The sequence below is a fragment of the Cupressus sempervirens genome, chromosome 1 (assembly GCF_028749045.1).
Source record: "Cupressus sempervirens isolate cs-2001-9-10 chromosome 1, ASM2874904v1, whole genome shotgun sequence".
NCBI lineage: Eukaryota > Viridiplantae > Streptophyta > Pinopsida > Cupressales > Cupressaceae > Cupressus > Cupressus sempervirens.
The window spans coordinates 236,205,664-236,228,237 of NC_143118.1; the positions used below are offsets into that span (position 1 = coordinate 236,205,664).

General features: G+C 38.2%; 1 protein-coding gene across 1 annotated transcript in view; it reads right to left on the reverse strand.

Moving 5' to 3' along the window:
• The window catches only part of LOC149577032 (testis- and ovary-specific PAZ domain protein), a 90,770-nt gene extending 74,674 nt beyond the window's left edge, over positions 1–16,096 (reverse strand). The window contains exons 1-2 of the mRNA XM_089825475.1: positions 15,738–16,096; positions 15,350–15,630 (exon numbers count right to left, since the gene is read on the reverse strand). Of these exons, the coding sequence (XP_089681601.1) occupies positions 15,350–15,630; positions 15,738–15,743 (287 nt within the window). The 5' untranslated portion in view covers positions 15,744–16,096. The remainder of the gene's footprint in view (positions 1–15,349; positions 15,631–15,737) is intronic.
• Positions 16,097–22,574: the final 6,478 nt, after the last annotated feature.

Below are 22,574 nucleotides of genomic sequence, written 5' to 3' on the forward strand. Positions count from 1 at the left end.
CCGAATGTGAGGCAATTTACAGCAGGATTGTGGTAAAGTTGCAAGTTTGTGAGAAGGGCTAATGGCTGTGATTTATAAACAAGGAGATCGCTTGGTGGCTTGCGAGCACAAGTTGAGATCTTGGAGGTTTCTACCAGATTGTTGTTATGTTACAGATTTGGGCTAGCTAGGATAGGATTGAGTTAGATCTTGAGGGATCTTGCAGAACTATTATTGTAATTGTTTTTGTATTTGGTCGTAACTCAGAAGGCTTTACAGCCGACCATATTGCTTGTAAACAGTTTTTATATGAATAAAGAGTTGTGATTTAGTATCAAATATTGCATTGTTGTTATCTTGTGTTGTGTTTCCGTTGTGTGGTTATATTGTTGAGGGCTAGGACATCTCCTTTGGGGATTCTCCCACCTTGCATTGTGTAATTAAACAGTGGGCCTACTTGTTTCTTTTTTAACCTTTAACAGGGTTAGAGCCTTCTAACAAGGGTTTAAGGTCTCATATCAAGGATTTGTCCCCTAACAAGGATTGTTGTACTAAGCACACTGTAATTGGCTCTCAATAGGGTCACATCCTCTCACGAGGAACTTATATATTAGTACACTATCTGGTGGGTGTCATCCCCTCTGGGGTTTCCCCTCTAATCAAGGGTTTCTCTGAAAATACAATAGAAGGTTAAAGGAATTGCTCGAGAGGATGGAAACCCAATCGACAAATGAATTAAAGAAGAGATGGTTCGTCAATGGATTAAACACATCTCTGAGATGAAAAATGAGGATTGTACCACCAATATCATACAATGATGTGTATGACAAAGTGATGAATTTAGAAAGTGAAAGTAAAACATTAAAAAGAAGAAGAAAAGAAAGTCATCATCCGAGAGCGACGAATCCTCAGACGAGGATAGTAGCAGCGATGATGAATCTAATAAAAAGGTACAAGCATTACAAAAGGATATGGAACGTATGAGGCAGGAGTTCAAAACAATGAATGGAGGCGCAGGGAAAAATGACGAAAGAGAAATGTGGTGCACGGGGTGCAAAGAAAGAGGGCACAAAAAAGGAGCGCATCACAAAAAGTCATTATGTGACATCTGCCAGGTGATGGGCCATTCCACCAAGGACTACCCGTATAACTTAAAGACAAGAGGGCCACAAGTGCTTTTCACCCAGGAGCAACCATCTACCTTTGGGGCAGCCACCACCAACTAGCAAACAAAGAATGCATCATCTAGTGGATTCCAAAATAACCGGCAAGGAGGAAGAGGAGGTAATGAGAACAAAAGCCGAATACAATATGATTCGAAGGGCCAGCCAATGATTCAATGTTGGGCGTGTAGCCAGTGGGACCCCTTCGCCTGAGACTACAAGAAGAACGACACGCATAAGAAATTGTGTTGATGGTGTGGTCCTGGAGATCATGAAGAAGCCAATTGCCCGAAGCCTCGGGTGAACTTACTCAACATAAAAGAAGTACTAGCAGTCACTTGTAATCAAGAAAAACAAGCCATGTATCCTGACCCCCTTATAGAGAAGCACAGAGTACAGGAGGTGATAGAGGAAATAGAAAATGCAATGAAAGCAAAGGGGGATACACCTGTGGCTACAAGTACCTCTAGATGAACAGAGGTTGAGAATAACATACTAGGGTAGATATTGCAAATTGAGGTTTCAATTAAAATACAAGACCTCCACACCTCACCCTATTGAAGACAACATTACTAAACACCTACACCGCACTATCAAGTACCAACACCACACAATAGCCAACCGTTTCAAGAGGATCAGCAATAGACCCCATGCTACTCACATTGATCAATGGACGGTACCCCACGGTAGTTGAGATGGGTATCTTCAAGGCAATCCTCACCGATACCATAGTTGATGGTGGGTCGGGGGTAAATGTGCTTCCGGAGGAGACATGGAAGAAAACTGGGAAGCCTACCCTGTGGCCGCCCCACCTTCAACTTACTCTGTGCAAGATGGAATCAAAACTTTGGGAACATTGATGATGCAGCCAGTTACTATTGGAACCCAATCATTTGTACTAGATTTTGTCATGATTTCATTGGAATATAAGGGGTATGATGCCATTCTCGGAAGGCGATGTCTAGTAGCAACAAGGGCAAACCACAATTGGAAGAAAAACACACTTTCATTGGAGAGCAGCGGAAGGAATTTTGTTATCGACCTTCATACACAAATGGTCAATGAGGAGACAATTTAGGAATCTAAATTCAATGAAGAGTTTGGTGGAAGGGATGAGGGAAGAGATTGGATGGAGCCTAATGATGAAGGCGTGCTGGAACTTGAAAGATGTTCAGAAGATGACTTGGATTCCTTGAACGGACTCTTCCATTGGCAAATGGAAGACTACAAGTTATTTCCGAGTTGCAATATGCTAGGAGTGGAAGGAATGGATGCAGAAGAGGAGTTTATTCCACCAAAGTTCGGGGAGTACAAAGAAGAAGCCTGGGTGAATGAAAGTCCTACTCACAACTTTGACATAGGGAAACCAATCAAGTACGAAGAGCCATCCGTACGGGTCACGAACCTTAGGGATGAAGAGAGTCTACGAAACATACTAGTTGGCAATGATTGGGATCCTGTGTTGAAGGTGGCAACATTCAAAATATTCATGGAGTACAAAGATGTGTTTGCTTGGAGTTACAAGGACCTAAAGGGTGTACCACCAGAGTTGTGCGTACATCGTATACCCCTAGTGCCTAGTGTTGTACCTGTGCAAAAGAGACTGTACAAGATGAACAAGAATTACGTAGCTACGGTTGATGAAGAGATCTAACGCATGTTGGAGGCAAGAATCATATTTCGAGTTGAGACAAGTGAATGGGTCTTGTCCATTGTGATATCATTGAAAAAGGAGGCAAACCAAATTAGGATCTGTGTCGATTTTCGCTACTTGAATGTTGTCACTATAAAAGACCCCTTCCCTATCCCATTCACGGATACAATACTTGAAGAAGTTGTTGGACATGAAATGTACTCATTTATCAATGGGTTCTCTAGTTATAACTAGATATCAATAGCAAATGAGGATACGTTGAAGGCCACTTTTGTGGTAGAGGATAATGTCTATCCATATAACTAGATGCCCTTTGATTTGTGCAATGCACCAGCAACCTCCCACAGAATAATTCTCCATATCTTTGATAAAATGTCTGTAGGGAACTTTCGTGCATTCTTGGATGATTAGTCTATCTTCAGTGTACAAGACACATTTGGCAACACTCGGGAATGCATGGAAAGGTGTCGTCAGGCCAGGCTGGCGTTGAACCCGAAGACATGTAGGTTCACAGTACCCCAGGGTAAGCTGTATGCAAGAAAGGACTCAAAACTAATCCAAACAAGATACGCATGATCGTGGAGATGGAAGCATCAACCGATGTCGGTGGAGTCCAATCATTCTTAGGACACATTAGATATTACAAGAGATTCATAAAGAACTTTGCTCACGTTTCATGCCCTCTTAATAGGCTGACAAGAAAAGGGGAACCCTATGTTTGGGGTACAGAGCAAGAAACCTCCTTTAAGGAATTGAAGACGAGATTGCTAAGGGCACCAATTCTAGCATACCCGAACTGAGATAAAGAGTTTCACATGCATGTGGACACGTCTAACTTTGCAATTGGCACAACACTTGCACAAATGGGTGATCATGGCCCAGATCATCCTATCTACTTGCTAGCAAACTGTTGTTAAAGGTGGAGAAGAACTATAGCACGACAGAGCGGGAGGCTCTAGGAATGGTGTATGTTGTACAAAAGTTCAGACACTATCTGTTGGCATTGCCCTTCACATTCTACGTAGACCACCAAGCATTGATGTACTTAGTAAACAAACCCATCATTCAGGGGAGGGTGAGCAGATGGTTGTTGCTATTGTAATAGTTTACATTCACCATCATGGTGTGACCGGGGAAGAGCCACAATTTAGTCGATCAACTATCTTGAATCAGGTTGGGGAAGCCACTCGAAGGAGTTAATGATGACTTCCCAGATGTGCATTTATTTCATATAGCCATCCTTCTAGAGTGGTACAGAAGCATTGGCAAATATCTATCTACTTCACAATTTTCTAGGGAGATGCCACCAGGCAAACAACGAAATTCATTGATTAATGGTCTGTTGTATAAAGCAGGGCCAAACCAAGTATTGAGAAGATGCATCATGGAGGAGGAAGTACAAAGTGTCCTTCAGGAAGCCCACGAAGACTCGAAGGAGGGCATATGGGACCAAACATGACAGCAAGGAAAGTACTCCTCACAAGGCTATGGTGGCCTACGTTATACAATGATGCAAGAGAGTGGATGATCAGCTATAACACTTACCAAGGTGTAGGTAAACCCTTGAAATGGGATTTCATGCAGCTTAACCCATCGCATATCAAGAGTTATTGAACAAAGGGGTTTAGATTTTGTGGGGGCCCCTGAAGCCAAGTAGGGCTTGGAGATGCCGCTACACTGTGGTAGAAATGGAGTCTCTCACGAAGTGGATGGAGGCATGAGCATTACCCGATAACTCAACCATAAGCATAATGAAGTTTATTTATGAGCAAATCATCACATTATAGCATCCCTATCCAGTTGACCAGTGACAGGGGAGGTCACTTCGTCAATCATGTGATCCAACTGCTTACAACTGAGTTAAAAAAATTCAAACCCTATCGAGCCCATACTATCTAAGGGCCAACAGCTAGGCAGAGGCAACAAACAAAATTCTAGTGTCGGTCATCTACAAGTCATGCGAGGTGGAGCAAGTTGATTGGGAAGAGAAGTTGCCATCAGCACTTTAGGAGTACTGCACAATGTACAAAGTCACAACACAACAAACACCATTCCAACTAATGTTTGAGCAAGAAGTGGTGGTGCTGACAGAATTTATGGTCCCAAGCCTCCAAATAGTGATTGACAATAGACTCAGTGATATGGAAAGTCTTCGGGAGAGATTGTATAGACTAATAAGCTAGACGAGCAATGGCTAATGGTGCAATGGATAATCGAGGTAGCACAAACTCATCATAAAGCATGGCACGATAAACATTTGAAGCAGACAAGGTTACAACATGGACAGTTGGTGCTAAGGTACAATGGGCATAATGAGATCAAACCCAAAAAGTTCAAGGTGAAATGGCTAGGACCCTACAAAATACAAGTGGGCAACAACTGAGTCACTAAGTTGTGGACTCAATGGACGGGACATAGAGGATTTAGTGAATGGTTCGAAACTCAAAATTTATCACCAATAGAATGAAGGGCGGAGCAAGGCCGAACCACAAAATTAATTAGACATGAGCAACACTTATGAAAAAAAAAGACAGTCTTGCAAACATGTCTCGCAAACATGTTCTGCAAACCCCACAACACCCATGCCCCACAAGCCCCGCACACAAGTCTTGTGGGCCCATAAATTGATTTCCGCAAACCCATCACTTTCCCTTGTCGACAAGAAATAACAACCATCCCATGGACACATACTTCACGCACAAACAATAGACCAACCACAGAAAAGTTGTGGATACTACAAGAAGGAGGAGAGAAGGCCGTAGATGGAGAAGACAATGCTTGTTTGCGAACAACATATCACATATATTCATGATGAAAAGACCAAATCTCGTGCGGAGACATTCAGACAACGGTCGTGGTGATGGAGAGGAGGCTTAAAAACAACACTGCAGCCACCAAGTGATCATGGAAAGGGCCATGAAAAAGCCCATGGGCATACACGAATCACGGACAATATAATCTCAAGCACAAAGGTTCCTACGGAGAGAACATCATCAGAAAAGGAGACACCTGGGGAGAAGGAAAAGGAAACGGATTGTCGCGGAGAGGGAATAGGTCGTTGGCAAAAGAAGATTGGCTTCAAGGAATATTGGACAAGAACATTGGACTGCGGTGATGATTGGAGGAAAGGTTGCAAATTCCACATAGTGTATTTGGACAGCTAAGCACACAATTGCGTGGAGTAGAACACTTGGTTGCATCCACGTACGGCAATGAGGAGGACCAAAACCATACTAAACATTTTCTATAAAGACAAAACAAGAAACATTTAAGGTATGCAAGAGGCGGCAGTGGAAGGACCAGTTGAAAGTAGACAGTTCCAACATGGAAAATTATGCACAAGCCTTAGCTTTAGGCGTTCACGTTGCAAGCCAAGGAGCCATCTCCAGTAGTAAGAAGCAGAGAATTCGTCCTAAGGTGCAGCAGGCATCCCAAAAAGAAGACATTTCCCATTGCACAGTTCAATTTGAGGGCTTGAACGGCATTGAATGTTGTCGATGGTGATAAGAGACGTCGAACATAGACCTAGTCAAGCAGATACTAGTACGAGTGTAGGTGCATTGGGCAATCCAAATGCCAATGTTTTTCATCTAGCTTTTTGAGCAGGTACTGCGAACCATGATTGAATCATATGACAAGTATAGTCGCAGAAGTTCATTCAAATACAAAAAACATCCAATCATTGTCTCATTCAAAGCCCATGATTTTACCAGAGTTTTTGGTGTACCAAGCCAGAAAGGACGCAAGGTGGCAATAAAAAATCACAAACTTTCACAAGATCGAAAAGAATATTGGGTTAAGCTGGTTGATCGAGAACTCACAGTCGACGAATTTCATTCTATTGTAAAAGGCACAAGGAGTGGCAAGATGAGACGAGAGTTAGTCAAGGAAGGGTCGTAGCGTTGTATCTTGGACGTCATGAAAAGTTGGCTAACAGGAGCAAGTAAGGCTTCAATTATTGCTCTACCACATATTATATTTATGAACGGGATCATGAACAGAGTGGTGTATTATTGGGCATCCCTCTTGGCAAATTGGATGGAGGAGTTTATGACATTGCAGCACCACACTTTTTACATTCCCCAACATGCCATCGGATTATTTTTGGAAGTTGCACTTCACCAAATTCTTGTTGATGTGTTAGAGGTACTGATGAAAGGCAAGTTGGCACAGGGAGAACCTCTCATACTTTATTGGCGACACTTAGACACAGGAGGCACAACGGCTGGCTAGAAGAGGGTGATGCAAGAATTGGGCACCAGTGACATTGATAGCAACCTAGAAGATACTACTAAGAGTGATGGAACTGCTCCGAAGGGAGAGAACACTCTGGCAGAGGACAAGGACGACATGACCCATGTAGTGTCCCCACCTAGGTCACTCTTCGCACCTCTGTTACCCACTTCGGTACACTTGGTACCCATCACTTCCACTCCTATCCCACCATTCGACAAGAGGAGAGCACCTATTGTTATGACACCACCCCTGGCGATGATTGAGACCACGGCAGTGGTCACTGAGTAGGTGACAAGAGAGATGGAGGTAGTCTTTCCACAGATGATGGGAATAGAGATTGTAGAATTGCCATCCCAAGCAGCTGCCAAGAATCAAATAGCAGAAAGTGCTCAGGATCAAACTAGTAGTTCCATTAGAAGGTGCGATGGAAATGCACCAAGAGACAAAGGCAGACATGTGAGGGCAAATCACCACAGCCTCAAGTCAAATTAGAGGTAATTGGTATGGAGGTTGTCATCACCATTGCTTCCACCTTGTTGGCCGAACCAATAAGCATGGCATAATCAGCACAACTAGAGGCTGAGAATGCTTAGGTGATAGACTGTGCCAATATGCTTTTGCGACAGTAGTTTCGACTCACTCTTGCTGACATTGGTCCCTCCATTCAATCCCCAAGACAAGAAGAGGTTTTGGTTAGAGTACCAGCAACAGCACAGGAGAAGGGGATTCCACTGTCCGAGGATGTGCTAAGAGATGAGGGGGTTACACCGGAGGTGGAAGTCGTTTCCCTAGGAGGAATGAGATAGATGCAAACCAACAAGTTGGCATGAGGACAAGAGGATATCCTATGGGTCGGACAAAGATGAATGACGTACATTAGGTCTCTAGAGGATGTGTTGGAGAAAAGTCAGGTACTTGGACATAATGCCTTGACCAAAACAAGGAAATTGCAGTTGATCCGAGTCTACATATGGCGAAGGTACCCCAAATGTTTCCGCTCTTGCTTTGAGGCAAAAGGGTGGCCAGCAATAGAGACACCAGAGATGTTGGCAGACTGGGTTTACAGAACCTAAGTTGGGACCAAGCAACAACACCATGGAGAAGCTTGCACATGAGATAGTAGTGGCGTATAAAGACGCCTACTATGCTTAGTGGCATAAGGAGGCAGACAAAGTTGCAGCTGAGAGGTCCGAAGAGGTGGAGACAAAGGCTCGGGAGGAGCTAGCCAACAAGTAGCTTGGGCGGCAAAGCAAGCAGCACTCTTGCATGACAAGGAAAAAGCTGCAAAGGGGCTAGAGGAGGCTAAATCAGCCTGCGCATAGAAGGAAGCATAGGCCATGGAGGCAGCACTTTTACCAAAGGATGTTGTGGAGGTCAACACGAGGGCACAAAAGGATTTGTGCATCTGCATGGATCAAGTCTATGAGCTGCATCGGTTGTTGAACACTTCAGGGATGCAACCTCCCCCTTAGTTTTTGTTTTTGATGTATTTAGCTAGTTGTCTCCTATTTTGTAAGCTGTAAGTCGTCAGGAGACAACTTTTCTTTTGAGGGGATGGTGTTGTCGGGTTATTGGGTAGTTAGACAATTGGCACATCCAAGGGAGTTACACAGTCGCAACAATTCACCTTGTGACCCCTTGAACACTATATGTATGCACCATTTCCTTTAATTGGAACATGTTGGTATGGAGTACATTTGTATACAACGATCAATGAATAAATATAATATTATTATTCTCTCTTTCCATTCCATGTTGAGTACTTTACTTTCTGTATGCAATTAGTCTTTGTTACTCCATGAGGGTAAACATGGTCCAATGACATTATTATGTGTTAAAATCAGAAGATTCTTGCAAATGAAATAATACTACTTGTAATTTTTGTATATTTCAAATGCAGCAATCTCTCTCTTTTATATTGAGAATAAGACTATGAAGAGATATGTCCCTTCAAGGGACGTGTCTATTCATTAATTATATAATTAATATAAAAACAAATATATATGTAATAAACACATTATATCATATATAATTATTCATAGGTTTATCCGACTAAAGCTACAAAACATTAACACTCCCTCTTAAATAGGAAGGATAAACATATGATAAATATTACACCATTGGTAATATTAGGAAATCACATAAAGGAAATCTTTGATCAAAAGACTTCTATTATATAATATCATATAGGTATTGGCCTATTAGAATATCAACACATGATACTCACCCAACACTCTTTTGATATCATATTAGGTAACATGAGTATTGGCCTATCAAGAACATCAATCAAATGATATTCACCAAGTACTCAATGCGTTAATGGCCTATCAGAATATCAAGGCAAGATATTCACCAAACACCTATCATATATCTATACAAACAACTTATAGGCATTCAATTTAATGAAATCTAACACTTAGTTGTTGATTTACAAGATAAAGCCTTTCATGATCTATTTCAACATTTACATGAAATGTATATCATGATATAAGTTATTGTAAGGTTGTCACCTTCCAATAACTTCTACAAGTACAAGTGATAATCATTTGAAAGTCATCACTTCTTCATGATGTACACAGGAGTGTTTCTCATACACATTAAGTCATTGTGGATACTATCATGTGGAGTTGTCATGACATCCATCATGGATCATATCAGAGAATAAGGTTTTCACCTCAAACTTATCTCTCATAGGGAAGAATGTTTTATGAGTGAATTCACTTGGAACTTCTACTTCACAAAGAAACACTAACCTTTTGATCTCCTTGTTGAGGTTATTTCTAATAAGGTGTCAAAACTCCCTCTGAATCTAAAAAATATCCTCTATCTGCTCCCTCTCTTTGTCCAAGGTTGCCTCTAATATACTATTATGCTCCCTGGTTCAACAAGTATCCATCTATCTTGGAATATTATGGTCTAGATATCCTTGATTCACATGGAACTTCATCCCATGAATCATAGTCCCTTTAATTGTGATAACTTTTTGATTAGTAGAGAAACCATCTCAGCATAGTCTACTCCTTCTGAACCAATATGACCAAGATTCTTGGAAACAAACTGAAAAATATCATCTATCTATAACCTCTCAGTCAGATGTGCCACACTCCCTCTTGTTATGGAAGGGTATTCATTTAGGTAACATGCCTAATGTACCATTCTTTTTCCTACAAAAAATCCTCAGAGACAAGGGAAAAAGTCAAGGCATATAACTCTTATACTACATATGGAAATACAATTAAGAGAGAGATATAGAAAATAGTAATAATATTAGTAATACTCAAAGCTAATGAATACTTATCTCCGCATCTTTGATACAAGATTCTCCAATGAAAGTCCATATGCATCAAATCTGAAAATGCCTTCATCTAGGCATTTGCCAAACAATAGGAAGTGAAGATTGATTATTATTCCCCCCACAATGTAAAATTCTCACTCTCATATCATTTGAATAGTGTTGTACAAGTTATCACAGATTTTGCATCTATGTGCAAATCAGCCGGTATGATGATAGAGGGTGCTTATAGGCACATCTTTCGGACCCCTTGTTGTGTTCATTCCTTGAACAATGCATTGAAAGACATAGGGAAGATTGAATGGGTGAAATGAGCAATGCTAGAAGCTAGAGAAGTGCAAATATTTATTTGCAACCACCAGACTTCACTTGCTCTATTCAAGTCCTTCTCTAAGAAGGAATTTCTCAAACCAGCCGAGACAAGGTATGTCAATTGTAATTATAGTTTACTTTTAGTTTGTTTTAACTTTAAGTTATTTTAAAAATGTATTTATAAGTGTTACAAACTTACCTGTGATGTTTTTAATCATTAATGTTTAACTTTGTTAATATTTTAATTTATAATTGTTGCTATAGGTATTGCACATATTTCATCTTGATGGAGAGGATGATTGAGGTGTATGAGGCCCTTTAATTGATGGTGGTGAATCCAAAGTGGGGACGATGGTCTAATTCTAAGTCCTCTGAAGGAAAAGCAATAAAGCAAAGGATCCTTGATGAGAGTTGGTGGTCCACAATGAGGTAAGTTACTGATTTTTAAATTTAATGTTAGTCTTTTGCTTGCTGATTTTCCTGCTAACAATCTTAAACTTCTTAAATCTCTAATTTTGATTTTAATTTTTGTTTGCATCTTGCAGATATATTTTCTCTATCATAGCACACATTATAGATGTCATTTGATATATTGATACTGACGCTCCTAGTTTGGGAGAGATCTATGAGACTATTGACAGCATGTTGGGGAAGATGAAGAGAATTGTTGCAGCAAAAGATCCTACATTGGGGTTTTATGAGAAGCATATTAGGCTTATTGTGACGTGAAGGTGGAACATGATGAATACCCCGCTTCATATGGCAGCCTTTGCTCTAAATCCAAAATGGTATGCACAGTTAGGTGGAAGGGGCCTCCTGTGTGATGATCCCAAGGTATTGGATGGATTCACAAGAGCAATTGATAGGATGTATTCAGCTCAAGATGCCTCTACTCTTCGTGCACAATTCCTTGACTTCACCAACCTTCATGGCCCAAACTTGGGTAAGCCACAAGCAAGGTTGAATAGAGTTGTTTTCGCACAGAGAGATCCTATTGGATGGTGGACCTAGCATGGGAGAGATACACCTAAGTTAAAAATACTTGCCACTCGCCTCCTTGCACAAGTTGCTAATTTCTCATCTGCAAAGAGGAATTGGTTCACATATTCAAATATCCCCTCTATCAAGAGAAATAGACTTGCCTCTAAAAGAGCGGCGAAGCTAGTGACAGTGCATCATGCTCTTCAACTTGCAGATCGTCAGACTCCAAAGTATAGGCAAACACTAGCTTTGCGGTGGGATGTTGAGCCTGAGGATGTGGCCCAAATAGATGAGGATGACACAACACCAGGATTGGTTGGGGTTCCATTAGATGAGACTACGCTTCCTGTGGAGGATGATAGTGAGGACTCCGATTTTGATGCCATGGGGGTAGAGGTAGAATAGGAGCAGCAATCTGCTTCATTTTTCTATGTTAAACTTGAACATGATTATGATACATTGATACTTATTACTTTATGGCAGCCCTGTAGCCTTTGGACCTATAGCTTTGGGCATATTCAGATTTTGATTTTCAGATTTATCATGTTTATCATTATGATATTGTTAACTGATATTGATATGCATTTTGATAATTGAGTACTAAAATCGGATATTATTTCCTAGATGGCATTCAAATGTTGTATGTTATGGTTCTATAATGTTTAAATGGCATGCTTTGTGCTTAGTTTCATATGAATGACATGTATATTTGCACTATTTCAATGTATATTTTTAAATTTCCCTATATATATATATATAAATGTCCCTGTTTGTTGTCCCCCCCATCCCCAAAATGGCCAAAAAAATTGCCGTCCCAGAAACCTGTCCTACCATCCCCTGCCATCCCCATACCAGAAACTCAGGGGAACATAGGTGTATAGCATAGCACCTTTTGTAAGTAATATCTCAAGTAGAATATTATCTTATATTCAACTCCAATTCTAATATTGTTGCCACAAAATATTGACTGAATTATTGTCAGAAGTCAAAATAATGAGTTAGGAACAAATTATTTGATTACAACTATTGGTGGCAAGCATCCCACTGTCTCACTAGTTTTTTGTTCAGAATTTACAAGAGAAACAGAAAAAGATTTGTGAATTGATTAGGCCAGACAACTGTAATTTCCTACAGTGCGAATTCGGACTGCTCTCACAACAATTATTAGCAATAGCACACACAACAGTAATCTGTAATCAGTACTAAAAGAGCTACATGCAAGGACAATATTATCTATTTAATCTGCAAATCTATGACAGGTCGCTGCAACACATCAGAATCCGAAGATCATCAGTAATTCAATTACACACTTACAAAACCAACGATGCAGTTAACAAAGATTGGTGTTATACCAGCTGCCGAATGACAGCAGAATTGGGCTGTGCTAACTGCCAGACAAATCAATTTAGGACAATTTTGAAGCTGCCCAACTGTTACCAACCATGGCACCAAAGAAGCCGCCCAAACAATACATTTTCTTGCGAGTTGGCCTTGCCCATACAGCCTTGAACCCAAAATTATTGAGATTCAACAATGAAAGATAACTAAAAATGAATTCACCAATGACCTTCAAATTATGTACCAACATTCATGCTCCAATGCAATCTTTGAATGAAATTTCCCAAGTCTGTTTTCATCTGCTAATCGAATGATAGAAATCAGGGATTTTCCATCCTCCAATCTCCCATAACAAATGACAAGGATGTCCAATCTATTTGAGGGAAATGAGATAATTAACAAGCATAAATCATTTGGCCAAATGCCTTGCTTATATAGACTATTCAATGCCCAACTTTTCCCTACACAAAGAAGTATTTACAAATTCTCAATATGCCTCCTCCAATTCCAGCTAGGAGGATTGAATTAAGTGTTTTTATTTTTAATTGTATAATCGTACCCTTTTATGGGTGGTTATGGCTATGGAGAGGCACGAGTAACACAAACATGCCCACATACATCTCAGATGTAGACAAGTTGCCCATGACTTGCCTCGGGCATGCCTGGGACACTTGGGCTAAGTTTATCACCAGGTCCTGGCAGATCCAGTAACATAGACTAGAACATAAAATGCTTTTGATTTGTCTTTACTTTTTGAGTTTATGAGGCTCAAAGCCAAATGAAAATACATGCTTAACTAGGATGCCCAAGTTGGAAGATCGACTGTGGAGAAACTCTTCAGCAGTAGATTTGGATCATTCATTGGATGTCGGACAATCCTTGTGACCCAGGAATTAGCACATCAGACTTCAGTTCTGCATCATGGGTGAGATGGTTTACCTAGATCAAATAGGGCCATAGGCACAAACTAGTGAAGAGCAACAACAAAGCATGCAAAAGCAGGGTACAGGAAGATGAGATACAGAAGGGCACTGAGATAGATACCAAACGATATCACAGCCAAAAGTGAAAATGCACAAAACCTTGACGAAACTCCATTTTCCTCATAGTCAAGGTTAAAAAATATTGGCAATAAGATTTGTGCCAGTATCAGCCAGCAGCCTCTGGGATAGAGGCAATCAAATTGCAAGGTTTCTTGTGGCATGGAGCTTCCGCAGTCTAAGCAGAATATTTGAGGTCACCAGTATCTATCAAGTTGATTGCAGGAATCCGAACAGCTTATCCATTTATATCGAGAATGTGGATCACCAGAAACGGATTGGAAAGTGTTCCTACTAGAAATTGCTATTTCTTAAGACTATTTCTCACCTGCAACATTTTGATGTTCAATCAGAACCAAAAAATACATTTAGGAAAAACAAAATCTAATTCTGACATTATCCAGTGGCCATTCCATTTCTCAACGACATCTCTGTCCGTGGAACTGTTGTTCAGGTCAATCAATCCCGTCTCGTTTCTTAATTTTTCTGCTTTATATATGTGTGTTTGTGTAGACAGAAATATGTCATTTTGTAGTACTGAAACTGAAAATATGTAAGACTAAAGGTTTTTCTCCAAATCAAATAATGTTAGTAATTTATCACCCATGAACTATGTTTCTGGATAAGATATTAGTGTATGGGACACTAATTGTATTTTACCATTTTCCGATGTAGCACTCATTATTTAATGATTCTTGCAAACGTATAAAATGATCGAATACATTCCTTACCTTTAACCCGAAGCCCCAATTTTTCAGTTTAAACGTGATTCTGTTTTTATACCGACTCAAAACATTCTTCATAATCAAAGCTCAAAAATAGCCCTCCCAAATGGAATGTTCATGAAAAGGGAGAAAATGTTTAAAGAGTTCGCTGTATAATACTAGAAAGGGTGTAACCCAGGTTCAAACTATCCTCTGTAAACATTTCATGACAGGAATAACAGGAATAAATCTGTAAACATTTCAGTTTGATGTCTTGAAATAATTGCAAAACATATTCCAAAAAGCGTATAGCACAGTCCATAGTTGCACGCAAGATTTACCAAGAAATACGGACGAGAAAAATGGCTGAGAGTGATACAAGATCAAACCCGCTTGTCGAAAAAAAATTCCTCTGAAACGCATTCCCACTATGTCAAAGCAGTGAATTGGTTCTGATGCCTAGCCCATGTTTTAATCATTTTCAAATCCAAAGCCAAGACCCAAAAGCAATGCACATAAAGAAAACGCTTACATATTGAAGAGCACGAAGCAATAATACTGATCAGTCTGCATAATTGGTCTGTCAAATAAAAGATGACCCAATAACTGCAATGCATATTAAATCATTAACAAAAATGAATGATACTAACCGCCTAATTCGGCTGTCTCGGAGCAATAGCGAAATGAAATTGGACTTGAAGTCTCCAAAGTATAAAATGAAGGTAGTTGAAGTCGCCCAAATAAGCTTTTTAATGTGGTGCCACCGCCCATTATTCCACCGGCCATAGGAGGAAGAAAAGGATGCCCAAGCCATTGGAGACGCAGCTGAATCCTCCTCTTCTAAACCCTCTCCACCGCTTAACGAATATCCAGAATTATTGTGCCTCTGTCTAAATAATGCTCCTCCACTAGGCATTCCAACGATTTTGATCTGTAAAAGCCTATCAGTGAATAATGATCTCCAAAACAAATTCTCCCAACTTTTGTGGACAGATATGCAAGAATCGATGATTGGAATTCGAAAGTAAAGAAATTCACCTGCATAAGGAATTAATTCTTTAATGCACGCTCTGTGCTCTGCTCTGAATTATGGGTCTCTTTGAATTGTAGTTTTTGTTATTGGCAACTGAATATAGAACAAAATTACGGAGAGTTCCAGCTTGTTCTTGAGGAAGTCGTTTCTGTTTCTTTGGGTTCAGGAAAAATCACAATATCAACTCGGAAGATTTTCTCGTAGTTTTCAATTTAATATCTTATAAACGATTTTTTATATTTATTTCGTTAAATCCAAGAAAACTGGTGTAAAAAGACCATACTCTCAGATATCTGTACCACATTAAGAAACAATAAAATCTCTCCCGCAGTAGAAAACAGGATATCTGACGTATTTGGAGGTCACATGCTGTCCGAGTAGTGAGTACGGGTGTACGGATTTCTGACTCCGTTCGGTTTATGGCCGTTTAGTGTTTTTAAATGGCGTTCGGATTTAAATTTATGGCATGGGCCATAGTTCTACGGTACCGTCTACGGTCATAAGTTGCACGGTACCTATTCCTAGTTCTACATCTACCAAAAGTCCTCAAGTTTTAATTCTTCTAAATCTTCATTCCCAATTTTTATTAACTTAAAAAAGGAGTGAAGGTTTAATTCTTCACAATATAAATTAGCATATGTCAAATTTGATAAAAGTATAGGTCAATCGATAGATGAATGGTGCATTCAATTTTAAAAAGGAAAAATCCAATGCCAAATAATCAACAAGTTCACACTCTAGAATATAATATCAAAAATTTATCAGCAGGGAGGCTAAAGTACTTATTTAACATTAAACTATAAATGTCCATAAGAGTATCCAACATCATTAATGAAGTAAAAATACTCCTAAAACTACTAATTAAAATTTTAGAAACATAAAAGGTCACACAAGCTAGACTAAAAGATTAAGAAGTGGGTTAGATCCACAACACCATAAAAAAAGTAGAATAAAAAAAATAAACCAATTTTTTGCCACATCTTTACTAAGTCTCAAAAGGAGAATCCTCATCCAGTCATTTGCCAGAAATTCATTAAGTTCATTTGAATCCCCACTCTCCAGAGTCTCATCCTCTTTCTCATGTTGCAGGGGTTGTTGTGTAGTTGTTGTTGCATGCATAACCTTTGCAGTGAATTCAATCAATGCATTAAAGCTCTTGTCCAAAGAGGTGGATTTTACTTATATAGATTCAATATCATTTCTGACTTTATCCACCTTGTTTTCCAGTTCCTAGCAACCAATAGAATTGCCCTTAGGCTAGTCAACATTTTGAACATGTAGTATAATAGGATTAGAAAAAGACATTTTCCTTTTCTATTTTCATTGCATTTGTCGATGACATAGCCATCATAGGTGTTGTATCTTTCATAGTAGGGGGAGTGAGGGAGGCAAGGGAGCTGAAGCTCACAATGTTAATGTTGAAGCTAGCAGACACATGGGTGGAGTCCAAGCTAGGATTTTTCTCCTTCTTCACCTCCGCAACTTCTGAGTGTATAGTCTCCTCATCCTCATCCTCCTCCTCAATGTACCTATCCCTAACACCTTTCACTATTTTTTTTACTTGGGTCTTTACTTCTTAGTGCTCACACCTCACCTCGACTCCTCTTCCTCCATATATGTCCACCTATTTGTCATCTTCTTCCACCTAGCCCTACTCTTTGTCAGTCTAACCAACCTCTTACAGTCACCATTATGCTCCTCCTCAAACTCCACAAGTCCAACATCAACATGGGCTTCAATTTTGAGTTTCTTAGCATTCACTTGAGCCCTAACAGTGTCTTTTTTCTACTTTTTAAAGGTCCTAGAGGGGGTAGATGATGAGGGTGGATGGTGGTAGGGGTCGTAGAACAATTGCCTCCCATGATACTAGGTGGGTTAGGCAGGTCATGATCATCTTGCATAGAAATGTAACAAGGAGGACATGTAGATAAATGAAAATTATATAGATGAAGAATAAGCCCTTGATGCAAAATAACAATTTTGTTGCCCTTATGTTTCCTCTCTCTAACATCCATAACAATAGCCTCTAAGTCATGTAATAGGAAGAACGGGATAGAGATAATATTGTGGTGCCTAAAATGATTTAACAAGGGAAGTAGTAATAATTGTTAGCCCAACTGATAATGTTGTTAATATATGTGAAAGCATCATATTAGTTGTTCTATTGTCATTGATGTCAAGCCTTATGGTGAGACACTATGCTAATTTAGTAGAGTGCCATATCATTTGATTGATGAAGAGGATTTGAAAAATGTATAATGATGAAGTAAGTGTTGATAAGTGTACATGTTATCCAATGGGGACTTGAATAAGTAAGACTTTGATAGTATAAAGTTGGTTAAATTATTTTACATGATTTGATTAAGTGTTGAGATCATATATAAGCAAGACAATTTGGTTGATGAATGAAGAATTATAGTATTAACTGAGCTACTATACTTCTCACTAAGCACTTGATGAAGAAATGGAGAATCTATAATATTGACCGAGCAAGAACAATGTTAACCAAGCATAATATTGACCAAGCTGATGTAGTGTTAACTGAGTAATAAAAAGGAAGAACAGTTTGGAAATGAATTAATCTAAGGCTGACATTTGATGAAAATAAAAATTATTTGAGATGTTTCAAAGATAAGGATGAAGTTGGCTAAGAGATCTACAACATGAGAAATTCAATGAAGATCCAATGAAGGATATTTGATGATTTGAATTGAAGCACAAAATTTAACGTGACGGAGTGTTACTCGAGTGTCTAGATTCAATGAATCTTAGTTGAGTGAAGATCTACCTATTGTGATTAAGCAAGAAAACTCGAAAGATTCTAGAGGAGCGGCAAAAAAATGTATTTAAGGAATGAATGCATTATTTGTTGTTGTTGATCAAGTTTAAGAAGGAAGGTGATCGCCAAAGGATAACCAAGCAAAACTGCATTGTGAGGACCAAGCAAGAGAAGTGCTAAGTTGATGTGTTAGTGAGTGGATTAGCTAGAAGAGAGCAGAAGGAAGAAAGAGGATGAACAAAGGAAACAAATTGATGGAAACAGAGATTTGAACAAGCAAAGATAGTGCTAAACGTAATAAATCATTTCATTGTTACTCTCTAACCATTGCACCAGAAAATCTCTTAACCAAGTGGACCTAATAATCTTGAATATAAATCTATGTATGGTGACATTTAGGTGAATGTTTTGTAAGTTCTTTAAGGCAGACCACTCTATAGATAATCAGGAGTGATGAGGTCTAGATGATCTTTGGTAAAAATCCTCTAACAAGGTCACATTAAGAATATGTTTGTAACCTTTTATAAGGTTGGCTCCTAACACAACTCACTTCAAAAGACTAAAATTTTTGGGTTGTCAATTCCTAGGTGTTTTTCCCTTAATAGGGTTTCCATGTTAAATACTTGTGTTAAAAATTGTGTAAATGCTTATTGTGTTGCATGTTATTTTCATGATTACTATTTATTGCTAAAACTTGATATATGAGCTGAAAGTTTGCTCTGATACTCAATATATGAAGTTGACATTTTAATGAATGATTAAGTTGAATGTTAGATTTGGTTACCAAGATAGTGATTTGAAAGTATAAAGAGTTTAAGATAGTGAAAAATGTTTTAAGGCCTATAGGAAAACTAGTCATAACTGATTCTCCTCCCTCTTAATTACATAACAATTGGTATCAAAGCAGAGTGCTTGAAACATACAAGTTTAAAGGAACTTGAGCTAAAGATCTGAAGATATATGAGAGGGAGGTTCCTAGGTTGAACAAGGAAAACTTCACATTATGGAAAAGAAGAATGAGACTACACCCGTTAGGCATTGGAGACAATGTATTGCATTATCTAGATAATCAATATGTACCTCCTACCCCACCTATGACTATTGATCAAATGAGACCAGAGAAAGATCACAATAGTCTAAAGGTAGAGATTTCTTCTTCTCTTATTGATGTTTATTTTGATGATATCAAAAACTATGACACTGGAAAAGAAACGTGTGATAAGCATACACTTGTGCATGATGGACATTTGAATGTGTTGGGAGCTAAAGCTAAAATCTTAAGAGGAAAGTATGATGACATGAAGATGAAAGAAGGAGAAAATATTATGCAATACAATAACCAAATCAAGGAAGTTGTTAGTGTCATCAAAGTTATTGGAAGAGTCATTAGTGATGAAGGCATTGTAAGTAAAGCACTGAGAACCTTACTACCTACATATGATATTAGAGTATCTACTATTCAGGAATTCAAAGCTATGTCTGGTAATGTTCTTACTCTTGATGGTTTCGTTAGTAGATTGACTACATTTGAGTGAGTAATTTTGATAATATTATACCTAAAGTTTAGAATGATTTCAAGGCATCACTAACTATTGGAAGTTCAAAGAAAGAAAAGTGTAGAAAATATGAGAGTGATTCAGATTCGTATTATAATGAGATGGATGAAATTGAAGCATTGATGGCTATGAGGCTACCGGGAGGTAAAGGAAGATTCAAAGATAAACTGCCCTTGATGTGTTTCAAATTTAATGAAGCTAGTCATATTGCTCCTAGATGTCCTAACAAGAACATGAATGACAAGAATGACAAGAAGGAAAATAAATGCCAAAGGAATAAGGATTACAAAGGTAAAGGAAAGAAGTCATGCTATATTTCTGAGGAAGAGCACACCGAGTCAGGATCAAATGATGAAAATGAAGTTGAGGAAGTCATATATGTTGTTGTGAAAGAAGATTCAGATGAGGAAAGGCATGAGAACATAAAAATATCTTATTTCTCATGTTCATAAAAATAACCCATGGATTATTGATAGTGGTTTCTCACATCACATGACTAGTGATATTGATAAGTTTGATAAGTTTGAAGAATATAATGGTGGAACTATTAAGCTTGGAAATGATGTTCCATGTCCTATGAAAGGTAGAGGGACACTGATTTTGAATAATAAGATCAAATGTGATGATGCATATTGGGGTTCAAGTTCTGAAAAACAATTTTTTGAGTGTTGCACAACTAAATAATATAGGTCACCAATTGGAGTTTCTGAACATAAAGGTGAGAATCTATGATGCCAATGGAAAACTAATTAGAAATGGAGAACAAACTAGAGGTGATCTATTTTACCTAGATCCTACTATAAGTACATGCCTATTTGCTAAAGTTGAAGATTTATGGTTGTAGAATAAAATAATTTGGCATGTGAACTTTGATAATATGATTAAAATGAGTAGAAAGAAGAAAGTGAGAGGTTTATTAGGCTTGCATAAACTTGATAATGTTATGTGTAAACAATGTCAACTCAGTAAGATGACTAAATCTAGTTTTGCAAGCAAGTCACATTCATCTAACGATACTATTGAGTTGGTTCATAGTTACTTTTGTGGTCCAATGAAAGTTGAGAGTTATTATGGTGATAAATACTTTATTTTGTTTATTGATGATTATTCAAGGATGATGCCAGTTATGTTTCTAAAACTTAAATATGATGTATTTAAAATGTTCAAGTGGTACATGGCTAGAGTTGAGAAGGAAAGTGATAAACAATTTAAACTTTTGAGACTTGATAGAGGTAGTGACTTTATGTTTGATGAATTTACTAACTATTGTATTGCAAATAAAATTAAAAGATAGTTGTTTGCATTGAGGACACCACAACATAATGGAAACACAAAGAGAAGGAATATATCTTTTTTTATTGTGTTATAACACTACTGATTGAAAAAGAAGTTGCACAAATGTTCTAGAGAGAAGTTATTAGCATTGTTCTTTGCACCCTCAACTAAGTTTAGTTAAAGAAAGGAACAAATAAGACACCATATGAACTCTAGTATGGTCAAACACTGAATATAAATTATTTCAAAATTATTGGAAGTAGGTGTTATATTCATAAAGATGCAATAAATGGAAAGTTTGATTCAAAGTATATTCCTAGGTTACTCTACTAGGAGAAAGACATACAAATGTTTGAATAAAGTGACAAGCACAATGCTTGAAAGTGCAAATGTAAGAATTGATGAATTTGTAGATAAGAATGATAAGGAGAGAAAGAAGGAGCCATAAGATTACAAAAAAAAACTATATATTCAAGATGATGCACTTGATAGTGTTCTCGTATACTTAACTAAATCATTACAATGGTACACCAAACAACAACAAAGAGTAACCCAACAACAACAAAGAGTTGTCGAGCAACTACTTGCATTATTTGAGCCATAGATAGAGCACCCTAAGAAGATTATTGAGCCCCAAGCAAGTGATGATAATGTTGTAGAATGTATAACTGAGCCTATTTTATAAAATAATGTGAGAAGGTGTCATTCACAAGATCAAATTATTGGAGACAAGAGCATTGGAGTCATGATAAGAAGTAAGTTAAAGAATAATACATGTTTGATTGTTGAATTTGAGCCAAGAACTATAAGAGATGCACTTGAGAATGATGACTAGATGAATGCTAAGAATGAGAAGATAGATTAGATTGAAAAGAACAATACATGGACACTAGTATTGAGACCTAGAGACAAAAATGTGATGCAAGAGCATCAAGTAGTGTAAGGGCAATCTTGTATCACCCAAAAATATGCTTAGTATTAATTTTTATTTAATGTGTTTGTATTTATGGATACCCATTTGGGCCAAATAGAGTTTCCAACTCTCATACTTCCATTATTACTTTTATGGGTTAGTGTATTTTTGCACCTAGGGATATGTGCTAGTACAAAAAAGGGGTTTTTTTATAGAGCCATAATTATGATGAATTAGAGGGTGTAAATTAGAGGAAAGGTTTTAATTGTAATATAAAGCACTCCATAAAAAGAATTGGGTCAAAAGGTTTCATGGTTTG